General features: G+C 42.2%; 1 protein-coding gene across 4 annotated transcripts in view; it reads right to left on the bottom strand.

Annotated features, from left to right (window-relative positions):
* The window catches only part of CRYBG1 (crystallin beta-gamma domain containing 1), a 95,301-nt gene that overhangs the window by 33,104 nt on the left and 38,183 nt on the right, over positions 1 to 24,014 (bottom strand). The window contains exons 1-5 of one of the 4 annotated variants that reach the window (XM_068937938.1): positions 10,185 to 10,294; positions 7,507 to 8,990; positions 2,593 to 2,685; positions 424 to 1,888; positions 163 to 339 (exon numbers count right to left, since the gene is read on the bottom strand). In XM_068937938.1, coding sequence (XP_068794039.1) covers positions 163 to 339; positions 424 to 1,888; positions 2,593 to 2,685; positions 7,507 to 8,255 — 2,484 coding nt within the window. In that variant the 5' untranslated portion in view covers positions 8,256 to 8,990; positions 10,185 to 10,294. Of the gene's footprint in view, positions 1 to 162; positions 340 to 423; positions 1,889 to 2,592; positions 2,686 to 7,506; positions 8,991 to 10,184; positions 10,295 to 24,014 lie in introns of those variants that run through there. The other 3 variants (XM_068937937.1, XM_068937939.1, XM_009676919.2) reach the window with 3 other exon arrangements.

The following is a 24,014-nucleotide window of genomic DNA, read 5'->3' as shown; positions in this document are numbered from 1 at the left end:
AACGTTAGACAAAACTTGTACTCACTATCGTACTCACTATCTGTAATCTGTGCATGTCCCACTAAGAGGGGAAACAAAACAAAACAATATACACATATTGTCTGCAGTGAATATAAAAGCTGGATAAGTTTCCAAACAGACTTTAAATAACAGAATACTTACATCCACATCTAATAAGCCAGCAGGGACATTTGATTCATATCTGCCTGTCCCTAACCAGCTGGAGAAACTTTTCTCAGGGTTTCCGTAGTTAGACCTTTGTAAACTTAGATCTTTTTTTGCACCATCTGTTTGCATGTACTTCTCCACGTAACTTGGAAACTTTGCATCTGAAAGAGACTGATTTGCAAAATCACAATTAACAGTCATTAAGCAGCTAGACAAAATTTTATATTGTTGCATTCCTTGAATGGTCTTTATTACCTCAGATTTTTGAGGCATATTGAACGGTACAGAAGCATCCTGCTGTAGAGGCATCCCTGAGGAATCAGTTGTAAAAGCTGCTGTTGTGTTATTTACTGACGTCACAGAAGGAATAAAAAGCTTCTCTTTAGATGTAGATGACAACAAGCTTGAGAAAAGTGAGCTTTTTTCAAGCCGGGATCTCTTAACTTCACCATCCGTACTATCATTATTCTCTTTTCCATTTAGTTCCTGAATAAAGGCAGGTTCCTCTCTACTACACGATTGCAGGGACTTGAATATTATGCTTTGCTCTGTTGATGCACGCTTGGGCCTGACCTTGGCTATCGTTTCCAAGCTGTGCATTTTAATTTGCTGGGCTGGTAACAGATCCTGTGCTTTCTCCCTCTTCAGTCCCAAACCAAAAGTAAATACACTAGGATCAAATACTTTCTCTAAATTGTCTTCATGAATTGGAGGCATCGCAAAGTGGGGTGCTGGTGATTTGGGAAGCTTTGACCTTTTCTTCTTCTGTGGTAAACACACTGAGCTGTCCAAGTTTTTTATTGTCTCAGCAAACTTCTTCATGTCAGATGGGGAATCAAAAATGCTATCATCTTCAGCAGAACCATTACAAGTTTTGCTTGGACTCTTTTGTGCACTGACATCGTGCTCTGGCGTCAATATATTATCTGCATTACTCTCATCAAGCTGCAGTGCTGAGAAGCTTGAATCTCCCGGCTTTGCCTTTCTATCTTCGTTTTCCATCTTCTGAAGTTCTGACTCTCTAGAAAACTGACTAGGTTGTACAGGGTATTTGTCATCACTGCAAGGTGATAAAACCTCTGTCTTTGACAGTACCTTTTCTTCATTTCTGGGGAATTCTGAGCTCGCGTTGTTTCTTTGGTGGCAAGCGTCTTGAGCACTTTCGCTGTTATTGGGTGAGTGCAAAGACAGTTTGAAAGGTAAACTTTCTTTTTTGGCTGTGGCTAATTCTGGATCAGGTTGCTTCAGAGAGACACCACTACCATCAGTTTTGCTATTTTGATTAAAAAGGGATATTGCAGCTTTTACTTTAAGTTCTGTTGCCTTCCCGATGTCCTCATAAGATGTGGCGCCTTCTTCATGTTTGCCTTTTAATTCTGCAGTGCTATCTTTCTCTGTTGTGCCATTTTCAAATAATTTCTGGCGACTACTTTGCTTATTTAACGTTTTATCAGGCTGTTCAGTTTCCTGAGGTTGTTTTCCAAATTTCAGCTTTGCTCTGCCAACAAACGTGCTTGGTACAGTACTATTTTTTGAAGCAGGGATGTCAGCAGGCTTCTGGCCCTGGTTAGCGCATTTATTTTCAAATAAGGAAATTTTGTTGGCGATGCTGCTGTTAGTTTTATTAACTGGTTTTTCAAGAGCATCCTGCTCATTTTCTAAACTGTCTTGATTTGCAGGTGCTTTAAAATTCAGCTCTACGTTCTTCGGTTTGGCTGGACTACAGGAGGCAAAGCGATAAAGAGTTACATCTTTCATTAACCTTGAAAATACTTGCAACATTTTTAAAAATAATGTTAAAATGTAGTATTATAATGAACATTTTCCAGAGTAATATTCAGTTTCAATTTCAGTATTTCCAGAGGAATTAAAAAGGGAATAGCTATATGACTGAGACAAAAATTAGACACCAAGTAAGGAGAATACATTTCACAAACATACGTAATTCTGTAAGGCACAGTGAAACAAAAAACACAGCAGCCTACAGCTCTACAAATGAGGCAGAGGACTTAACTGCTTATGGCTGACAGACATTAAAATTTAACAGTGAATAGACAGAATAAATTATATGCGTGCAATTCCCTACAGAGTTTAAGAAAGAAAACCCAATTCATTAAGGTGATAATGAGTTGGTTAACATTTGAATATACCTCTCCAACAAGTTTTGGAGATATCTGCCCTAATTCTTTGCAGTCCTTATACTGCAGAAGCATCCTTAAATCAAATGATAGGCCTTTCTGGATTCATTAGCGCTCATGGAGAAGGTTACTGCCCCTAGTCCACTGCAGCTGCTCTTCACCATTTGGCTAAGAGAACATTGCATGTGAGGACTCTCCTATTTCCTTCAGGCAAAATCACTTAGCAATTTAAACTGCGTAAACTAACCCTGCTGATTTTACAAGAATTGAATTAGGGAATACTTACAGAAACTTCTCCATCAGACTGGATAGATTGTGTACTATGGCAAAAGGGTGATGGCATGCAGCTGTGTTTTTTAAACTTCCTTCATCTGAATAGCTAGACTCAGGGAAAAAGAAAAAGAAATCTGTCCATGTCACCTGCTACTGCAGGAATGGTATGAAGAAGCAGGGCAGATGCCTTCAAAATTCATCAGTCAGCTATAAAGAGTGTTAAGCAGCCCACTAGCACCCCAGAGTCAAAGCTGTTCTCCAAAGAGGAATCTGGATGCATTCAGTAGTGGGAGAAACTGCGCTACGTAAGAACTACGATCACGGAAGACAGAAGAAACCAACTTGCAGCAACAACCTCCAAAGTCTCATATACTCTATCAATCAATGGTAGTCAGCGCTTTAATCTTTTTTACCTACACATGCCGCGTTCACCGAGTGGCCACGCAGCTCTTTAGCCCAAGAAGTGAGAGATACAAGTGAGTTAACATCAACAACCTAAAAACAGAGACCATTCCTTTCCCCTCTTCCTCATGCCACCCAGCCCAAGTAAGAAAGTAAACCCTGACAAGACAAGACTTCCCACTGTACAAGCTTCTTCTCTCGAGAAAAGCATGAGGAACTAACCTACTGAAACAGGAGAAGGAACCCCAAATCAGTTGCCTAAGAACCCGTACAGAAAATAACAGTGCTGTAATCATCATGGCTTTTAGGAGAAGACCACCTGACAGCACTCACTGTAACTACCCGCCTACTCAAATACATGTAAACAACTCTGGCCATACTTCAAATAGGGACTAATGAAAACCACGTGGAAAATGTAAGCCTAAAAACAGGGAAAAAAAAAGTCTCCTTAAAGATACAGTGCTAGTATGTGCAAGAAGGAGAAGGTGAGGAGAGAATTATCACACAGCAGAAAATTCATGATATTTAGACACTACTTTTCATTTGCAGTATGCCTGTTAGTCCCAAACTTTTCAAAGTTAAGCTATTCTATGATTTTTTTTCTTTTTCTGAAGATGAATTTAAGTCAGAAGGGACCTCTGAAGGTCATCTAGTCCAACTCCCTGCTCAAAGCCGGGCGAGATACAAAGTTGGAAAAAGTTGCTGAAGGCCTTGTCCAACCAAGTTCTAAATATCCCCAAAGATGGGGATTTCCCAGCCTTGCTGGGAAAGCACTGGAACAGGTTAACTGCTCTCTGTGAATTATTTTCTCCTTGAAACTTCACTGTTGTAATCTGCAACCACTTGCCCTCGTTCCCTCACCGCCCAGCTTGGAGAACAGTCTGGCCCTACCTTTTCTATAACTCCTCTGCAGGTAGTAGATGGTTATTATACCTACCCACATCCTTCTCCTCTCCCAGTTGGACAAATCAGCTCCCTCAGCTGCACCTCATAAATCACATGCTCCAGCTCCATTACTCATCTTAATGGCCCACTGCTGGACTTGTTCCAGTTTGCGAACACCTCTCTTGCGCAAGGGAGAAGAGTTGGAAGGGGAAAGAGAGGCACGACTGGACACAGTACCCAAACAGAGTCTCACCAGCACCCAAAATTGAGACACAAGCACCTCCTTGGACCTAGTGGCTGTGCTCATGTTAACGTAGTCCAGTACAGGCTTAATCTCCATTTGCTGCAAAGATGCACTACCGACACGTTCATCTTGCTGTCCATCAGGACTCTCCATGTCTTTCTCTGTAGAGGAAGAAATACTCATCCTTTCCTTCTACCTGTATTTTCAAGAGCTATCACTAAAGGCCTACTTATCATTACTGACTCATTTCCATACCTTCATTTTGTCAATCTGTAACTTGCACTACTACGTGTATTTCAACGTAACAGCACAGATCTAATAAAACCCTTTCACTCCTGTAAGCCTTGACACACAAGCAGGTGTAATGGTTAACACTGATGTTTATCAGCCACACCTAAAAACCTGTTTAAATGAACAGTTAACACCTGAAAGGTATAGTTTCAGGCTTTGGAAATTTAGCCTTCCACTACCTGTGTTTTATATTCTGTAGTATTTCTGCACAACAGTGGCAACAACAGCAAGAGACAAGCAGCCGAGGCGGAAGAGCAATAGAAATCTCCATCTTGGAGCTCCATCCGCTACAGTTGGCCTCCTGTAACTAATCCTTTCATTAGGTTTTTTTCCTCACTGAGAAACACTGATTTTAAATGCAGCTAAAAGATGTGTCTTATTAGAAGTACTGTGTTTCTGCATCTGTTTGCTAAGGGGGAAGAGGAGGAGGAAAGGGGGCTGTTTTACAATCGTTTAAGTCTCCCCCCTAGTCTGGGATAAAACGCTGAAAGATGGATTCACCTAACAGTATAGTGATTTTTGTTTGTTAAAAAACAAAAAAAAAAAGTCAAGTGTGGCTGATCACTACCATCCACTGCTGACCTGCAAACTAGTTGCTAGCCAGGAACAAGCAGGCACAGGAGAGATACCGATACCCTTCTCTTTAGACTATACCCGGCAACTAATTGGCAGAAGGAAGCAGTTAAACCTCTCCCAATACAGCTGTAAATGGATGGTGACTCACAGTGTCGAAGCGTACTGTCCAAATAGCCATGTCAAGCATGTAAGATTGATGGCAAAGCACCACATTGAGGCGAGCAAAGCAAAATGACATGTTAACAGAGCAGGATAATTAAACAAGTGGCATAAATGCAAAAACAACTACAAAACCGTGTCTGAACATCAAATACGACAACTGAGGCCAAGATTTCCGCTAAGAACATCAAAGCAACTGCTGCCTGGGGTTTTGTGCGCTGATTAAGACGTACTGCCAGCCTAAGTTGAGTTTCAAGCCTGATAAATTCCCTTTTGAAACGTTACAAGACAAGTATCCTGTGACTCGCAAGTTCTGCAGCGCACCAATATAAAAGGGAGAAGAGACAGTAAACGCTATCATTACTTGAAGAGAACAGGCAAAAACGACTTCTTCTAAGAATGTTTCTACAGAAACTTGATTCACAGAATTGGTAAAACATCATTAGTACAGATATCACGCATTTTTTTAAAGTAAGAACTACTTGAACTATTTCAAATCCATTTGATAGCAGGCAAAGGTGGGGTGCTCAGGGAGTAAATCAGTACTTTTCAAACTGAAAGGGATACTCCCGACGCCTCTAAAAAGAGATAACTTCTTTAACCCTTAAAAATGAATACATTATCTGCTCCGTAGTTCACAACGGCATGAAGAGAACAAACAACACACCTTCTTACAGCAATGGCATCGTCAGATTTTTCCTTCCCCGTTTTACGGCAGTTTAATCCACATGCAGGTTTACAGTCCCTTTGTCCCCACTAACGACCAGAAACGATACCCGGCAACCTGACTATATTGGTTTGCCAGGCTAAAGAAACTGGGTGCCACCGTCCAGCGAGATGGAACAGGCGCATCAGTAACCTTGCAGGCAACGCAGCCGTCCCCACCCAGGGCTAAAGTTCCTGGTGTTCCAGGTTGTTTATTCACCAAAACGGAATCTGTTAGAAAGGGGACCTGTCTATTACTTTAAGAGCACATCAGAAAATAATACACCCTATTGCAAGCCAAGCAAATAGCTAGAAAAACTAACCCCAGCTACGTAAGTCTTTACGACTTCATTATCACCACTGAGAGCAACGTAGAGAGAAAAACGTGAAGGCTACGTTTTTGCAAAGATACCAAACTTCAGAGTTTAAGATCTGTGATCTATATTGCCTGATAACAAAACAACACCACGTACAAAAACATTCACTATTTAACTTTCAGAACTGTTCCTTTTTAATTGTAATAAAAATTCCCAAATCAGACAGTTTATCACAAACGGTGCAAGGGAAATGTTTCTAGCTCAGATGTGAGAAGCATAACTGGAAACATACGCTCTTCTTAAGCTACAACATCGAACTTCCATGTCCCTCTAACACAACTAAGTAACAGCGATACTGAACATCCACTATTCCCAGGACCTATAGGAGTCACTGTACTCTGATAGGATCGACAGGTCCTACAAACGAATGCATCCAAACCAGGAAAGCAAGAGTACATACCTAAGCAATCTACATACCTATGAAAAGCAAATAACAGAAATGATAAATGCAACAGAGACTCACTAGAGAACAAAATTCAGTAGAAGCTAGGCAATCAAGAGCCAGAATCATACTATTGATTACAGTGAATATTACAAACATATCAATTCTTTATAACCCTCAGAAAAAGCTTAGATCACTTCTGTTTTGGCAGGTGATAGTCTTTCTGAAGGTAAGATCAAATCCTGCAAACAAATATATGCATAATTCTGTAAATGCCTGATGTCATTCACATGCCTGAGGATTTACTTGCTGGATCCTGCACATGCTTCTTATGAAACCAACTATACGCATTCAAATGTCTGAAGTGAGATTTACCATATCATTTGAAGTACTGAATGCAGTCTACATCGCATCCCACGTTTCTTCACAAAATAATAGCTGAGCAGAGCTTCTGTTTCTTAAAAAAGAGTAACTTAAGCACATGCCTTATTCAAGGATTTTAACATACAGAATCTTCAACCGGATCCTCAGTTGACAACAGCCAACAAAACTTATGTTAAGCTCAACAAGACCTGTGCTAATTAGAGCAGTAGCTGGAAACAATAACTCTAGAGTAACTTTTACGTACATTACATTGTTCCGTATAACGGAACTGACATACAAAGAAATTGCCTATCCATACAAAATCATTAGAAAAGATTGTTTTTATAACACATTTATACTGTTAACAGTTGCTCAGCGGTAACTGTTACTATGATCTGAACAAAAGAAAAAATGCAGTTTTTAATTGAAAATAAACTATATAGATAGCAGATACATACCTAGGGCTCCTATATAATACTAAACGCAGATGCAGGCAAAATTACAGCTACAGGGAGAAGGAAAACGGTAGTTTATGTTACTTACAGGCTAATCTTTGTCGTGACTGTTCTGGAAGCATCCACACTTTTCAGCTTTGAGCTGTCTAAATCAGAATTTGTCAGGCTTTCAGCTGACAGAGATAGGTCTCCATTTTTAATCCCATCAGTACGCAGGAAAGCTCTTGCGTCAGGGCCATTGCTATGTTTTATTGCCTTGGACTCGTTTCTGCCTTCAACGAATGCTAAGGCAGCGTTTTCTGTCTTATCAGCCAAGGAAGCTTTCGGAGATTGCAAACCGTCTTCCCCAAAAGCCACGGGTGTAGTTCCCTTTTCCACCGAAGTTCTTTTTGTCATCGGGTTACTCTCCGCTGGCGCTAAAGGTTGCCTTTTGGAGGAGCAATCTTTTATATTACTCTTCAAACCAGTAGGTGAAACGGGGACAGCATCCGACTGATTCTTTTTATACGATCTTCTCCTTGCTGGTGTCGCGTTTGACGTCTGCTGCTTGCCTTTGTCAGCTTCAATTTTAGATGCCCCTTTGTGAGCAGATCCAGCTTTTAGGTCCTGGTTATTACCTGGGAAAGAAGGATTCCTTTCAGGAGTCTGTTGGGACTTCACTTTTCTTTCCGAGTTCGTTATCTTGTCTGAAAACACATCAGAAGGGACATCATCCTCAAAAACTGAATCTTCTTTTGCAGTGCTCTCAGTCTGGTTTTTCTCTCCATTTGCAATGTCACTAGATGACTGAGATTTTCTTCTTTTTCCAGATCTTTTATTAGCAGATTTTTTATCCATTGTGTCTGAGTCACCACAATTTTCTTCTGATATAACAGTCACAGGTTCATTAAGAAGGTCGTCTGTTTTTCTAAGATAGATATCAACCGTTAACACTCTCACAGAAGGTGGGTGTTCACTTGCTGTGGATTCCAGACCGTACGGCAAATCCTTTGGCTTTGCATGCCCAGGCTCCTCAGAGACCCACGTGTTCACTAGCTGCTTGTGGTTTAAGATACTCTTTTCTAAGTCTTCACTAGGTAAGTTCCTCAAGCTATTTATGAAGTCTGGAGTTGTGGAATTATTTATATCTGTGACGGGCTCTTCTTCCAGTTCCACTGTTTCCACATTCAGGCTACTCTCAAAGAATGAGTTTTTAATGGTTTCACTGCCGCTGCTCCAGTCAGGTGACCACTCGCTGTCAGACGAGACTCCTTTACCACTCCATTCTGAAACGGTGTCGTGATACACAGGTGCTACTTCCCCACTGAAATGATATTGCTGTGTCTCGGAAGCAGCATTCGGGCTTCTCACTCGCTGTGCTTGAGGAGCTCCGGGTCCTTCCTTTATATGCCTACAGTATATCGGCTGCACTTTGTGAAGAGGAACTGACCTCTCCCCTTTCCAATTTGAGGTGTGTTCTAGTGAGCTTTTGACATTTTTCCTTCTCCCTGTACTAAACAAATTTCCAAGCCTTTCCAAAACTGGTTTCTTTTTGTTCTCTTCTCTGGAAGACTCCGAAAGTTGTGAGGTGGACTACAAAAACAAACAAACAGTTGATTAACGTCAAAAGCGTTTCTTCAGCAGGTACGTTTCTATTACTACCTATAAACTAGTAGGACATACATGAAGGAGAACAAGACAACTTACTGAACAAAACTAGTTCTTAAAGAACAAGAAAAACAAAGCAACCCCCCAAAACAATGAAAACCCCAAGTTTCTTCTGTGTGGTTTTGCCTCTATTCGCTTACAAATATGCTCATTTTACCTTACCATATTGGTATGATATGTCCCAAATCTCAAACTTTTGCACAAACATTTAATGTTATCCAAAATAACACATGGAAGCATCCCAAAACAGACAGGATTAGGGACATATACTGCCAGATCAAAACTTCCCTTGCCAAAAACGAAGGGGGGATGTAAGAGGGCTAACTGTTCGTTTCCATATTGGCTTAGTTCTGACACTTGTGCTGAGAGCAGTTTCACAAGTGTAAGTTGTTTTACAATTCACACTTTTTTTTTTTTTTTTAAAAACGAAGTCCAATAGCTATTTGGTTTGGTTTTGTACTAGAAAGCCTAAAACTACAGGCGCCACTGCATCATTCAGTGAGCGTTACTGGGTCAAATACTGCCCTGGATTACACTTTGCGAAGTTTTCTCTTACAACTTCTAATTAACATGGTAAACAGGAAGCACGCAGCGGCATTACCAGGCACACATGCACATTCACGTTTTAAGGCATTAGCCCTTTTCTAACACATCGGCGCGATGAATAACACGCGTTTGGGGAGCTCTGTTTCCAAACCTCACCTACTCCAGCACATCCCACCTCCTGCAGTCGACGCTACTCTCCGAAGCCGGCGCCAGAAGAGCCCATTTGAGGCGCTTTCCCAACTTTTTCCTTCGCTGTGCAGGGCCCCCCCGGCGCTGGGTTTCCACCCGCCGCGGTGACCCCGGGCGCTGCGCCGCTCCCCAGCCCCGCGCCTTACCGGCCTTACCGACCGCGAGGTCGCCCTTCCCTTTACCGCAGGGGAGCCGCGGCGGACTTTACCCCGCCGCCCAGCTCTGCCCCGGCCGCGCCGCGTACCTCGCCCGGCTCCGCGGCAGCGGGCGCAGCGCGCACCGCCTCCCCCCCGCACCCCCATGCGCGCAGCCAGCGGGGCCGGTGAACAGCCGCCCTCGCCCAGCCCAGCGCGGGGTCCCATCCAGCGGCCACCGGACACTCACCGCCCGGCGCGGCTCGGCTCGGCGGCCCCCTGCGCGGAGCTGCCCCACACGCCGCTACGCGCCCGGCTCGCTCGGCGCCAGCTGCCTGGGCGCTCCGCCTCGGCCCGCCCTCGCGGCGCTGCCCGGCCCGCCCCCCGCCGCCGCCGCCCCCGCCGCCGGCAGCGGCGCAGGGGCAGGCGGCCCCCAGCGAGGGCGAGCGGGCGCCGAGCGCGGGCAAGGCGGGCGCCCTCGGCCCCCGAGGGGCGCCGGGCTGAGGCGGGCGGGGGCGGCGGAGGAGGAGGGCGAGCGGCCGCCCCGTCCCGTACGTGCCTGAGCAGCCTGCGCTGGGCAGGCGGCTTCCTTGTTATTGAGGGCAAAACGCCGCCCCGAGCAAAACCGACAAACTTTTGATGCTGAGGGACAAATGCCAAGGGTGTAATAGAGGCAGTCACGCCGCTTCACCCGCGCGGCGGAGGCCCTGAGCTGCTCTCGCTGCAGAGCCGCGCTTCCCAGGCAGCCCTGGATGGACCAGGGCGGCCGGCATGAGAGGAGGGCGCAGCGCTTTGTCTTGGCGAAACGCGGGGGGGAAGCGGGCAGTAGCACGTTTTCCCAGTTCTTCACAAGGGCGGCGCGAGGATCAAGCCGCTCGGCGGGGCTGCGCGGTGGAGGGGCGACGGCCAGCGAGGTGGCCGGTGGCCCGGGCTCCCTCCGGCCTCGCTGCCGCCGTGGAGCCGGGCCTGGCAGGCGGCGTCGCTCTCTGCAGCTCACTCGCAGGACCTGCCTGGGCAGGCGTGCTCGGGCTGGCAGCGCCTCGTGGCGAGCGCCCTCGCGGGAGAGCTAAGTTCAAAGCCCGGCTGGGCCATGAACCGACGTTTTCCGGTGGCCCGGGCCGGGGCTGAGCCTCGTGGCCAGGTCCAGGGCGCCCCCGCCGCCATGACAAGATGGGCGGCGCGACACCGGCTCCGCCGCCTAATGGTGCCGGCGCTCGCTGCCAGCGCTCAAATTAGTATCGAATGTTTAAGGGCTGCTAAACCAGTCCTCTTCTAATTAACGTTTAATTACGTATATGAGGTGGAACAGCTTCAACAGGAAGGACCTAGACGGTCGCGCCGTGGTGTTTCTGAGGGCCTGGCACGGAGGCGGCAGAGACACCAGGGCAAGGGCCCTGCGGCTGGTGGTGCCGCGCGGCCAAGCACCTGTCCGACCCGCTGGCTATTGTAAGACATCGGGGCATTTTTGTATAAGATCACCTCCACCTCAGGGTGAAAAAGTAGTGAGTTACTTATTTTGCATAATTAGCATTATCACACTGCGACCAAACAAAAATCTGCTGGTACTTTAGTTTTTGCTTAGCTTCATTGGCCGTGCCGTTTATACAACTAGTAAGCAAACGTACCACGAAATAAATCCAGTCTCTGCCACCACAGTCATCTTCCCCAGTGGCGCTCCTTGGGCACGCTGATGATCCCAGCCCTGAGTCTCAGCATTTTTTTGTTTTCCATCGTTTTGTTTTTACCGATAGTGAACTAATCTGCAATTGAGAACATTCAGTGTCTGTGGTTTCCCTCACTTCGCTGCCTTCTTCCAACCAGTAGAACCAAAACATTCAATTAAAGAACAGTGAGGTCTGGGTAGAGGTCATACAGCTCAGACAGGTAAAAGTGCTTCTGCGATCACAAAAACAACCATGGATTTCCCTGTCAGATACAACAATCATGAGTGATGTCGCCCAATCACTATCTAATTTCTTGATTCTATGTATGTATTGCCCATACTAACTAATTATAGGGAAGGCATAAGGAGATCGTAAAACAACATTGTTAGCTAGAAAAAAGCAGAAATGTCAAATGTTCAGAACATTTAAACATTCAGAACTGTTTAAAGCAGGCCAATAAGCAACGAGTAAACTTAATTTCTCTGAGAACTCACAATGTAACTGCCAAAGTGAGGACAATGTACCATATTCATCGTACTAAAAACTGGTAAAATGCAAAATAGGAGAAATTTAACTTAATTATGGTGTCAATCTACATATTAATATCCGGATGAATAACAGCTATCACTCTTCTGAATTAGTTGGGATTTCGTTACCAACCTGGCACTCATTATTACGCTTGCAATCAAGCTTTGGGGTTATGCGCAGGAAAAAATGTTTGAAATGTGGATCTGGATTTCTCTCTTCCCAGCAGGTGATTTTCATAAAGTCTGTGGGAACTTAATTATCTTTGAGATGTGTCCCCCTTTTAAAGTTAGTTTCAACTGTCCAACAAGTTCAAAAGGTGTTAGATGGAAGGGAGGAGGGACAGCCAGCCAGTCCAGTCATAAGCCTTGTTTCCTCAGGGAACCAGGCTAAAAATTGTTGCTTGATCTTGAAATAGCTGCCCTATGTAAACGGTTTTGAAATAATTTCTTCATACAAAGTGCCTTAATTATATACAGCTCTTTCAAAACACACAAAAGGTCTGGTACTTGCCCCGAAGAGCCTGTATTTTAGCTCAGATAAAGGTAGACGAGCCAGTATTGCCACTGCAAGAGGCCGCAGAGACCAGGGTTCTTAAAAGACTAGAACATGGGCTCAGCCGGACAGACCACAGCATAAATATCTTTGATTTTCAGAGGGCAAGAGGTGCAGATTAGGCTTCTTCAAGAGGTTTCCGCTTAACCATTCTGAATGTTGAGCCATTAGCCATTTCGGAAATCCCTGATCAAAGGCTTTGGCAGGGTCAACAAAACACAGAGGACCTGTCTAGCCATTCCTTGGATGCAGTGGGGGAAGCTGTTTCATGTACCCTGCTTGAGTCTTGAAAGCGGTGTTCTAATCGGAAAACAAAACGCAGTTGTCTTCACCAAGAAATGTAAATCTTGTATTTGTGTTTATATTCACACCTATTTGTGTGAGCATCAAATTATTTCCTGTTTTTGGCTGCTTTTCTTTCATTAGCCAACATAAATTGTCATAGCCAAACCCCTAATTTTACAAAGTAATTAAACATGTGCTTTGCTGGTCTCCAGCGATTTGCTGAATCAGAACTTAAGGTTGTGTCTTGAGGGATCAACGGAATGTTATTTTGTTAGATTGAACAGGACTGAAAACACTTCTTAGGGCGCACAGTGGAAAAAACAGTAATTTTAGTAGTCTTTAGCAACTCTGTGGTAACTAATATGTTGCAGTATCTAGTGTGGACAGTTCTACTTAAATATGCTACTTAAATACAGTTCTATTTAAATATTTACCTGCTAGCTGATGTTCACTTTCAGGGGAAAAAGAGCTACTACCAATATTTAGTGAAGCTTAAGTTTGACATTTATTGTTCACTAAAATGCCATTCATAACTGGATTTCAACTTACATGAAAACCTATGATACCCCTCTATGTTGAACAATTATAATAGTGTAGGAGTCCTTTAAATTCATATGAGAATGTCAGGAATTTAGGATATCTTTAAATCACAGTATCATAATTCTCACAATTGTGAGAAACAGAAAGCCTCAGAGTTCTTGCAGTCACGTGACACCCAAAAAGTGCATTAGCCAAAAACATTTAAATGAATAAACTGCTACTTTTTAGGCTGTAGTGTTCTGCCCAGTGAGACTTATATGTTCAAAGCTAACAGTGCCAGGTTGTTAAGCTGAAAGTTTTGCTGGAGTACTGCTGGCATAGCGTGCTGTAAAAATATTGGTGAGAAAACTGAAAGAAAGGATGTACAAATAAAAGAAGTCTGAGTGGCACAAGACCCACTCAAGTCATGCAGAGAGAAGATTTCATACTGCTCTCCCACTTCCCAGGTGAGTGCCCTAACTACTAGCAGAGAGAGAGACGGAGTTGTAGGCAGAAATGAGCGCCGTATTTTAGTTTTGTGATCAGCTTTGTGATCAGTTTTCTACATATGTTAGTCACGACTCTTGCTTGTGTTGTTTTTTAAAAGGCTCGGGGAAAAAATTAAACACAACGTTTGATCCCTGAAACATTTATTTTCGTGTGTGTGTGTGGGGGGGGGGAGAGAGAGAGAGAGAGGGAGAGAGGGAGAGAGAGAGAGATTCACTGAGGAAAGAAAACCCTGAATATCAGTATAACCTAAATGATTCCTACCCCTCACAGTCACCTTACCAGCAGATGATTTGAAATCTTTCAGTTCACTCTAATAATTTCTCTTTGTATATGCTGACCCTTCATACAGCCACAAAAGAGGGGTTACAGTTACAAAAAATACGAATACACTAGTCTAACCCACCCACTGCCTTCCTCTAAATAGCAAAAGTTTGGCACACAGATTAAACATTTTTAGCATTTCTTTTAAACAGACTAGATTCAGGTTGACAGTTTCCTCTGCAAAGGCAGCGAAAGAAATACACTTCACCAATTCCACCTTAGTATGGCGTTTACTCGCTCTTTGGACCCTTTGACTGGTACACGTAAATGGGGTATAAACAGCAATTCATGGATTTTAGATGACTTCACCTGTACCTGAGCTCTGTATACAGGGAATGCAGTTAAACAGATTGGGAAACTTATTTATAGCCAAGGAACTACAGGTACGAGACTCTTAACTGAGCACAGTGAAGTGAAATGAACATAAGTTTTCCAACGTAGTCCTATTTTTTCACAAACTATTTAGATTTTCTATTTTCCAATGAGTCAGGATGTTTTAGCAAAGCCTGTCTTCAAAAGAACAGGACCTTTCTGCTTTCCACTTAATTTTTTTAGTGTAACCCTGAGTTTTTACTTCAAATGTACATTGGAAGCTGTTCATTTGCAACAGCATATAGAGTAGTGAGACTACTGAGGCTACACGCTTAACTAATTTTTTGTAAGGAAATATTCAGCTCAACAAGCATAGGTGTAAGTACAAATCCCATATCATTTCCTAAGTGCCAAGCAAAGAGATTTAGATCACTGGATGTATCCAAAAACCCTGCAAGCTTAAAAGAAGCAAATCACACAAAATCAAATCAATATAAATATTTCTAGAAAGCTCAGGACAGGCAAAGAAGCATAAATAAAAACTGAACAGACCTTTACATGCATATTTAGGAAAGGAGGTCAATAAAAAAGAGCAGGCATGGCAGAAAAGACATGCCTGCTCCTATCTCCTCTTCCCCAGAGCTAGTTATTTCCATATACTAAAATCTTTACCCCCCCCCACCCCTTCTGTCAACCGCGGCATCCGTCATTTAAACAGACACTCTATAAAGATCAAATTGACTTAATGATCTAAAAAAAATTAATCGTGTCTTAACCCAAAGATTTCTGGTGGGATTTATAGGAAAAAAAAAAAAGAGTACTGTTTGCCTTACCATGCTGGTGATAATTCTTTTTGCTGTTTACAGAAGAATAAACAAACTATAGTGTGTGAGATGCAGTCTTGTGTGTCATCAACCAAACCCCTTTTCTTAGCAATCCTCCCACGCTTTAACCCCTTCTTTCTTCTGGCAGTACTCAGTTAAAAACAAGCAAAAAAGGAAGTAGTATCTGAAATGCGCCTTGCTAACTGATAAGTCATTTGGCAGACAAATTACATCTATGGAAGAGACTCAATTAGAGGATAGGAGGAAGGAGCTGCAGAGGGGTGGCAAAGCAGCTGCAGAGGGACTGCAGCAAGTCCTTCAGTATGCTTCTCGCCAGAAAGGACAGAACCTGGTGTGAAGAACTAAAAAGTTAAGTGTTGGACACATGCCTTACATGCATTAATTAACGTGCAATACTGGAACACAGATATGCAACGGTAGGGAAAAAATACCACACACATTAATGTTTTCTGATCTGCATTTAAGATGGCTAAAGGAAAAAAAAAAATCACTTGTGCCTTTACTTAGCAAGAGATTGACTTATACAGGCATCCTTGATTATTCAGCTTCCTGAAGTTGGTATATTAAATCTGTATTTTTCCAGGGTCTCGTGGAAAAGCGATACTAAAAAGGAACTCAAAAAAGCAAGAACAAGCAGCACCAAAGTTAGCAGAAAGGATCATTCAACACTGAAGAACTGAGAGAATGTTTAAACTCTCCTGAACTTGGACGACTTCCAGAAATAAAATTATATGAGAAAAATAGCATTAACATAAATTATTGTGCTAGTAACTCTGTGTTTCAATGTAAGGGAATGTGGGAAAGTTTGGTATTAGTTAACCTCGCATCTTCACTCAGAATTTCTAGCCTTGTTTCTAGGTTAGAGCTGTACCATTAGGTAATCAGTGCAAATACTCAGTGAAACATCACCTCTTTTGAGCTAAAGGGTAAAAATAAGCATATTTTCTGCGTTTTATCCTAAAGAGACGGGTACCTGAAAGTACTTCTTCCGTTGAGCAACAGAGGATAAATGGCAAAAGCATTTTGAAGGGGAAAAGAGAGGGGCTTGGAAGTCTCTTGGGTCTCCCCAACCAGAAGACACAACTCATAAATAGAACCCGTTTCTTTTTCCATTGTCAGTGCAACTCAGACAGCGATAAAGGATCTGGTACACAAATGTCTTTGCATTTACTATTTGGAGGTCTCTTTCTTCTGTTTGGTGGGAGTACAGTATCCTGTGACAAACTCAAAACAGAGTATGTTGGTACGTACAGATTTCATAGAAGTTGTTTGATTTAGACCTATAGCTCACCATGACACTTCCAAATTCCTTTTAGATTAAGTATTTTTGTATAAGTACTGGAGATAGAAAATAGGTGTCTTTAAGTATTTTTGTATAAGTACTGGAGATAGAAAATAGGTGTCTTTTGCTGCAAATCTAAATGTGTCTGTACTACAGAGTAAGCTATAAATCTGTGAAAATCATCTCACTCTTAGGCACCGTCCAGCGCTTGCTGCTGATATGTTACCTTGCTTTCACATAAAATTATTGCTGTCAGTAGGAACTCGATAGTCCTGAAAATATATGACGTTTGAACAAGTCTTGCAACGTTTCAGAGCATGTGCAAGGAATCCCCTAAGAGCATCAGTTTATTATCAAAGCAACCCCGAATCAATGTACTAAGACAAAAACTGCAGAGTCGTCACTAATACGACTGGCTTATACTCAGCAAAAAGAAAAACCGCTGGATAGGTCAGCTAAAAATCCGCAAGAGACAGCTTACTATGTTTTCCATTCTGCATGGTTCTAATCCAAGAAAAAAACATGTTAAGAAGCAATCTGGATTTATTTCTTTACTAAGCACTTAGGTAAAGCAGAGCTGATATGTATTTCCTTAACAGAAATTATGCACACTGACAACTCTTGAAAGCAGACTCTAGAAATTGCATTACAAGTGTCAGACTCATTGTAATCCTTGGATCTCGTTCCAGATACTGTAATCCATTTTCTCAGAACTGTTTATGCATTTTTACATTAAATGATTATTGGACAAAGAGGAAATAATCCTAAGGAGCCACGTATATATTAGCCTTTGCCAAACATTGCACTGATACAGCTGCTCTGTGCTGGCTGAGTTACTAGCTTGCGCCTCTCTGCGTGATACTGCAGGTAGCTCGAGAGCAAGGTAGGATTTCTAATACACTCCTGCGCTCGGTTCTTCTTATTAGCTAGCTCGAAGTGCTCAAGTTATTAGCTAGCTGAAAGTGCTCAAGAGATGAAGCACTGAAATTGTCTCACTCTCTGCTTGCACTTTATAGGAAACCTAGGCCCTTAACTGCAGTTTTAAGTCAGTTTAGGGAAAATACACCTAGGAGTAAGTCTGTCTAGCTAAAGCACTTAAGTGCTTTAGTCCTTCACTGGCTCTAGCTCTAGGTACCTAAAATTAGCTTATGATGTTATTTGCAATTTAGAAAACGGAGGGTTTTCACTGGGTGATACAGATCATCCAAAGCAAAGCAAGGAAAAAAGAAAGCCCTCTTTCTAGCAACACAAGGATGTTCCCCCGCTCAGGCACAGTGGAAGATAGGCCTATCATAGGTATACGGGGCAAGGGACAGAAAGCCAGCCTTCTAAGCACTGCTTTGTTACTGCAAGAAAATACAGTAAAACTGCAAACGAATAAAGATATTAAACAAGCTTCAGACTGGATTGCTGATCTGACCAAAACCAAATTTCATAAACCTAAGACCAAAGTGAACTGCATATATGACAACAAAGGGAACTGCATATATGACACGCTTGCTTTGGAAAGTAGATGCCATGGTCCTGAAATGGGGAAAAAAATGAATGTATCTTAATGAGTTTGAAAACCTTTCAGTAGGATGAAAAATGACAATATTTAATCAAAGTGTATTTACAAATGAAATTATCTCTCTTCTCCACAGAAGTTCTCATTAAATAGATAAAAATCATGCAATTTAGCTATTATCCTAGGATAACGTTCGGTATCTTTAAAAGCACAGAACCCCTTTCAGTTGACGTATGTTTCAAGTCAATCCCCCCCAATATGAAGGCAGCCAACATAGCTGCTTTGGAAAATTTTTTCTTGATAGTCTATGTGCTTAAAGAGCCCTCTGTAGAATTTATATAATAAGTGTTTACCTTCCTTGATAACTTCTTTGATGCACAGATTTTTCGTCATATATAGATGAAAAGTATTAAGTACAAGTAACTATTATTATTAAAATACCTTATCCTGACTTTAGAAAAATGGCTGGACATCTCACCTTGAATTACCATGTTATAATTTAGCATTGACTCTAAATAACAGTGCTCACCTGAGGCTCCCAGAATTCCCTCAAACTAATTATTATAATAATTGTTACAGAGAATGGCCTTATTATTAATTAGGATAAACTTTACAAAACCAGTACAGAGAAGACAGGAGTGACTCAGAACCCACTGGTTCCCTGCAGTACAGCGGGCAAAAATTAAATCAAGTGGAATACTCCTGCAAACTCTTTGCTCTTAATCCCACGATTACATCCGTATCGCCTAGTATTCACCATTAAGTGAGAGAAACTTCTAAGAGAAAAATTTTTAATGAAATGCATTTATACTCTTAGGTGTGTTTATTTTAGGCTCCAAACTAATTACTATATAAAACATTAAAATAAATAATACCTGCCTGTCTCCAGAAAAGAGATATGTTATTACTTCTGAAGCAAAATGAAGCTGTATGTTTTCCTGCTGTTACAGATATATCATTAGAGACATGTTACATTTTCCTACTGTGCACACAAACTACTGAATATTTTCTGCTAAAGAAATATAACTACAACAGCATTTAAATCTCACTAGTATTACCAGGGGGTAATTGGATGAAAGTTTGAATTCCTAGCTGGTATTCTAAAAAAAAAAATTATTTAAAGTGTTACCCATAAAGATGATACATTTTGTTGATGAAGAATAATGTTACAGGGAGTGGGATTAAGCTGTTCACAAATGCCATTTCCAGGAAATGCCAAGAAATACACAGGATTATTGGTTCCACACTTGAACTTCTGAATAAGACATTAGTTTGGGCATAGGCCAGTCCCACATACTTTAGGGCTGGCATTGGTGTCTGTGGCTTAGAGCAAGAGACATTACAAAGGTAATTTTAAAATTAACCCTTAAAAGCAGCACAATGAAGCAAATACTGTTTTAATTACCACAGTTCTAGTGCTTGGCTCAAACTACTTTTTAGATCCTTTCTAAACAAGATCTGGTAAACGCACTGCTCTGTTGGCAGCTCTTGGAGAGCCCGTTGTAGAAGCCCGCTCCATTATTTCTCAGCACTTGGGAAGGCAGGAGGGTGCTGGCGCCGCCCCAGTGAAAGTCGGTAGACTTGAGGGCCTCCTCTGCATGGACAGAAGAAGCGTCCCCTCCCCAGTTTGTGCCCTACTGCTGCCTTCCTCCACCTTCTGGGCACCTGGTGGGCAAGTGGTGGGAAGACAAATCTCTGCTGCTCTATCTGCTTTCCCTCTAGCTGCCTCACCTTTTCCTCTGCACGTAACGCCAGCATTTGTCTCCGCTGCGATTCAGGCTTTCTCAGCTGGCCACATGATGAACCTGACAAGTCTCCTCAGTTCCTCAGCTGTCCACAACGCACTAAACAGCAGCCAGCAACAAGCTGGATGAGCTTCTGTTTCGCTGGGCAGCTGCTTAGAAAAACCAGGAGTGCTCCAGGCACGCAAGCTGTCTATGCTTTTCTGCTATCTGGAAAGTAATTTTTTTCAGTTACTTGAGTGAGAAATGTATGTGCTAAAAATTAAAGCACATATGCCAAAGAAAAAACATACACTCAGCATTCCCAGAAGCAAAACAAACAATCACAACTCTTCTGGAGAAGAAGGGAGGGGAATGTTCAGAATTATTACCAGATAAGCTTTCAAAAATCACTAGTTTCTCTAGAACAAATGCAAACAAGTAAACACACCTTGATGTTCCTTTTGTCTACGTTCTGGCTTCTAAACATTTACATTTACACATTGTTCAGGTTCAGACTTTTCAACAGCTAGATTTTTCAGTTTTCTTGCTTCATTCTATCCCTGTTTTCCTTGCAGACAATGATTCACTATATTCCAGCAAATATAGCTTAAAGATACCGTAGAAATCACATTGTAAAAGAGCAAGAAGAAAAAAGAGGGGATGGGAGGGGAAAAGAGATTATATTTTCATTTCCATATCTTAAGGTATAACATAGAGGAAAGTATGATGCCAGGTTCCATTATAAAAAGCCATGTTTGTAGACCAAAACATACTCTATTTAAATCTTTGGATATTGTTTGCAACCACAACTAACTCAAAACTTATCTGTTGAAATGTTACTTTACGTGATTTTGAAAATTATGTGAACAGAACTATTTTGTAGGATTGGAAGAAAAAAATCCTCTCTTTTAGAATCTCTAAATCATACTCAAATAATAGTTCGGGCAATTCTTTAATAAAAGTGGATCGTGCTCTGCTTTTGGAGATCTCGAACTATGACAGATTGAGAAGGGGTAAGTGAAGGAGCGTTCCACTTTATTCACTACAGTTCAGTTCTCAAGAGAATAAAAATATAAAGATGAAATTTTTTTCAGGACTGCCCTTTGGAAACCCAGTATTATACTGTAGCTGGAACTACAAAGCAGTAAGTTATACATGTACGTGTACACACACACACACACACACACACACACACACATTCCTTATTGTCATATACATTATTTAGTGTATAAAGTGGCAAAAGCCTGGTCAGGAAGAGTAGACTATTACCAAAAGCTTCGTGTTGCAATCTTTTCGGATTTGAGGGGGCACAGGTGTACTGTGCGTATGCTGAGCCACCTGGTCACGTAGCATAGGAAAACAGAAATACGGTTACACCCAGAGAGAGAGCACGGCTACCTGCCAAAGTCCTGAAAGCCGTTCCAACACATTGCATGAGTATGGAAGTGGTACAAGGAAAGCGTGATGTAAAGCAGTCGACAGCTCTCCACACAGATCACTGCCCAGTATCCTAGAATGGAGGCCAGAAGCAAAGCCCTAGTGATTCAAACAGCCACTTCACAGGACTGTACCTATCAAGGGGAAGAGAAGGGAGGAGTATGCCCTTAGGGAAGAAGGCAGGAAAGTGCCTGGTGTCATCCTAAGAAAGAGTCACGCAGCAGCATGAGCAACGCACTATTGAAATGTTGAAATGTTACGTAGCTAGGTGTTTGGCATGATGATATACAAAGGTGGGACCGATAAAGGATGGCCACCGATAACACTGGGCTGCCTGGTTCACACCACCCATATCACCATTCCCGGACTCCTTCTGTGTTGTCCATGTTTGATCATTGACAACAGACTTCCTTAATGCTATGCAATGCGTGTATGGTCCGTTGCTTTGCCCAGGCTACTGGTTTCTGATGGAGCACCATGCTGAGTATGTGGCTATCTGCATCAACTCATGCCTCCTTGGCATGATATTGTGCCATGCTGATAGATCTTTTATTTCGTCATTGCTTAGGGGACAGACAGACAGATTATTCAATAATCCAAGCCTGGACACCCCAGCACCACCACACACCAAGGACAATTGCTCATGCGAGTGCCTTTTAAGCGGTCACTAGTCATCTCAAACAGAAACATGCTTTCTCCCATCGCATCTTCTAAATTTGTTCACAGACTTATATAAAAACGTAAATTGCTAGGAAGCTTCTGGAGCATGCAATAACTGAGATGAAATTCAACTCCAAACATAGCTCAGCACAAAGACCATGCAGGATGCAAGGCTCATGTAAAGTAGGATGTAGTTTTTATAATTCTCCTGCACCAAGGTAGGTGCATTGAACCGTTTGAAAGGACAGTGCTCATAATGACATCTGTCTGAAGTTGCCAGCCAAGAGTAAATAAATGTAATCTGTCTGATAAATGTTACTTTTTTAAAAAACTACTTGTAAAAAAACCCAGTCTCCACAATAAAGTCTGTGGGTACTTGAAAGATGTCAGTCAGAGTAAGAATTTACTGACGTTCCTATTTTACCTTCAGATTTATTTATATACAAAATGGGGAGGTGAATCTTCTCGACTCATTTAGCACATCCATTGCCATTTCAAATGCCAAAGTCCCATAATACAGGACTGATTTCTCTCATATCAATATCCCAGAAACCATGCTCCTTCTATAAAAATGCTAAATAACTCAATGACTGTCTTCCCTCCTGTCTCCTATACTGCTTCTTTTTTCTAAGGCCCACATTAGTTGTCAGCTGTAGTCTTGTACACCTGGAATCAACCACAGCGTAAAAAGACAGCTACAGCTGAAAGTAAGCTGCTCACCTGACAGCAGCAGAAATACAAGAGAAGGTGTTTTCAAGGTCTCTGAACCAGCCTCTGGACATAACCTAAAGACGTTATTTTTAGGAAATGAAAGAGTTGGTGTCTTTAAACCAGGTTGGAAGTAGCAAAAAGAAAAACTTTTTAAATTAACATAGAAATAAATTTGTGGCTCAAATGGGGATAAGAGGAGTAATGAGCTGGGAATATGGAAAAAATGGAACGACAAGGAAATTGCAATGATGCCGTCAGTCTAGTCAGCAGAACAGTATTTTATTAAGCAGAGAAGCAATTTTGTTGAGCAACGTTTGGAGAGGTTCTGTTGTGGATAGCTGAGAACCTTCTCTTGTGCTGTAATTAGCCATAAATTTCAGGACTTGGAGGATAAAACGATGAACAAGTCTTTAGTGAGCAGTGTTACGAAGCCACATCATAATAAACAGACAGTTTCACGGTGCACCGAGCTTTTTGACATTTGGAATTCTCAGAATTTTGGTCTCTGCCTACACAGTAAGTAAAACTGCGCATTTATAACGGGCTGCAGGATTCATCCGACTTCATTATTAACAAGTGTGGTTGAATGGAGGGCGCACAGCATTTTCTTCCAAGAACATGCCATAGTTTTGTATCCATGGCACCTTTGCTGCAGTGCTATGTGTGTTTGCTGTGTCCTGGGTCGCCTGGGCAGAACGATGCTTAACTAAGGGCATATATCACTGTGGTTACTCTTAACTCGGTAATTCTTAACTCTGCTGTGGGCCTGAAACAGATCACTGCTCTGTTAGAAAGAAAATGTTAGCATGCATGGCTTAAATTTCTGGGGATGCCATTACCACAATCGTAGCTTCATGAACCAGAGACATAAAATAAATCAGAAGTAAAACCCAGAGGAAGCATAAGCCTATGGCAGGGGCTTTCCTGACCTCAGGTAACTCAAAACACTTAAATGACAGAAACACCTTATTTTGTCTTCTGAGCACTCCTGCTTTAATTTTTGGTTTCGGTAGCTTTCCTTTCTGCTGTGACCTTTAACCTCCAAAAAATTAATTGTGCTTTCTTTGGTTTTCTGGCTTGCTTTGGTCTCATTTTTTCTGTCTCCCCTCTCTGGTACCCATGTCCCTTCTCCTTCCTCGTACAATTTCTCTTATCTATGCCTTGAAAAAGCCCAGATGCAGATAAAGCAATGGAACTGCAATTAAGGCGGCCCAAAACCAAAA

This window comes from Struthio camelus, chromosome 3 (assembly GCF_040807025.1).
Source record: "Struthio camelus isolate bStrCam1 chromosome 3, bStrCam1.hap1, whole genome shotgun sequence".
In the NCBI taxonomy this organism is placed as follows: Eukaryota; Metazoa; Chordata; class Aves; order Struthioniformes; family Struthionidae; genus Struthio; species Struthio camelus.
The sequence above is the reverse complement of the archived record's forward strand: the minus strand, read 5'-3'. Positions and strand labels throughout refer to the sequence as shown.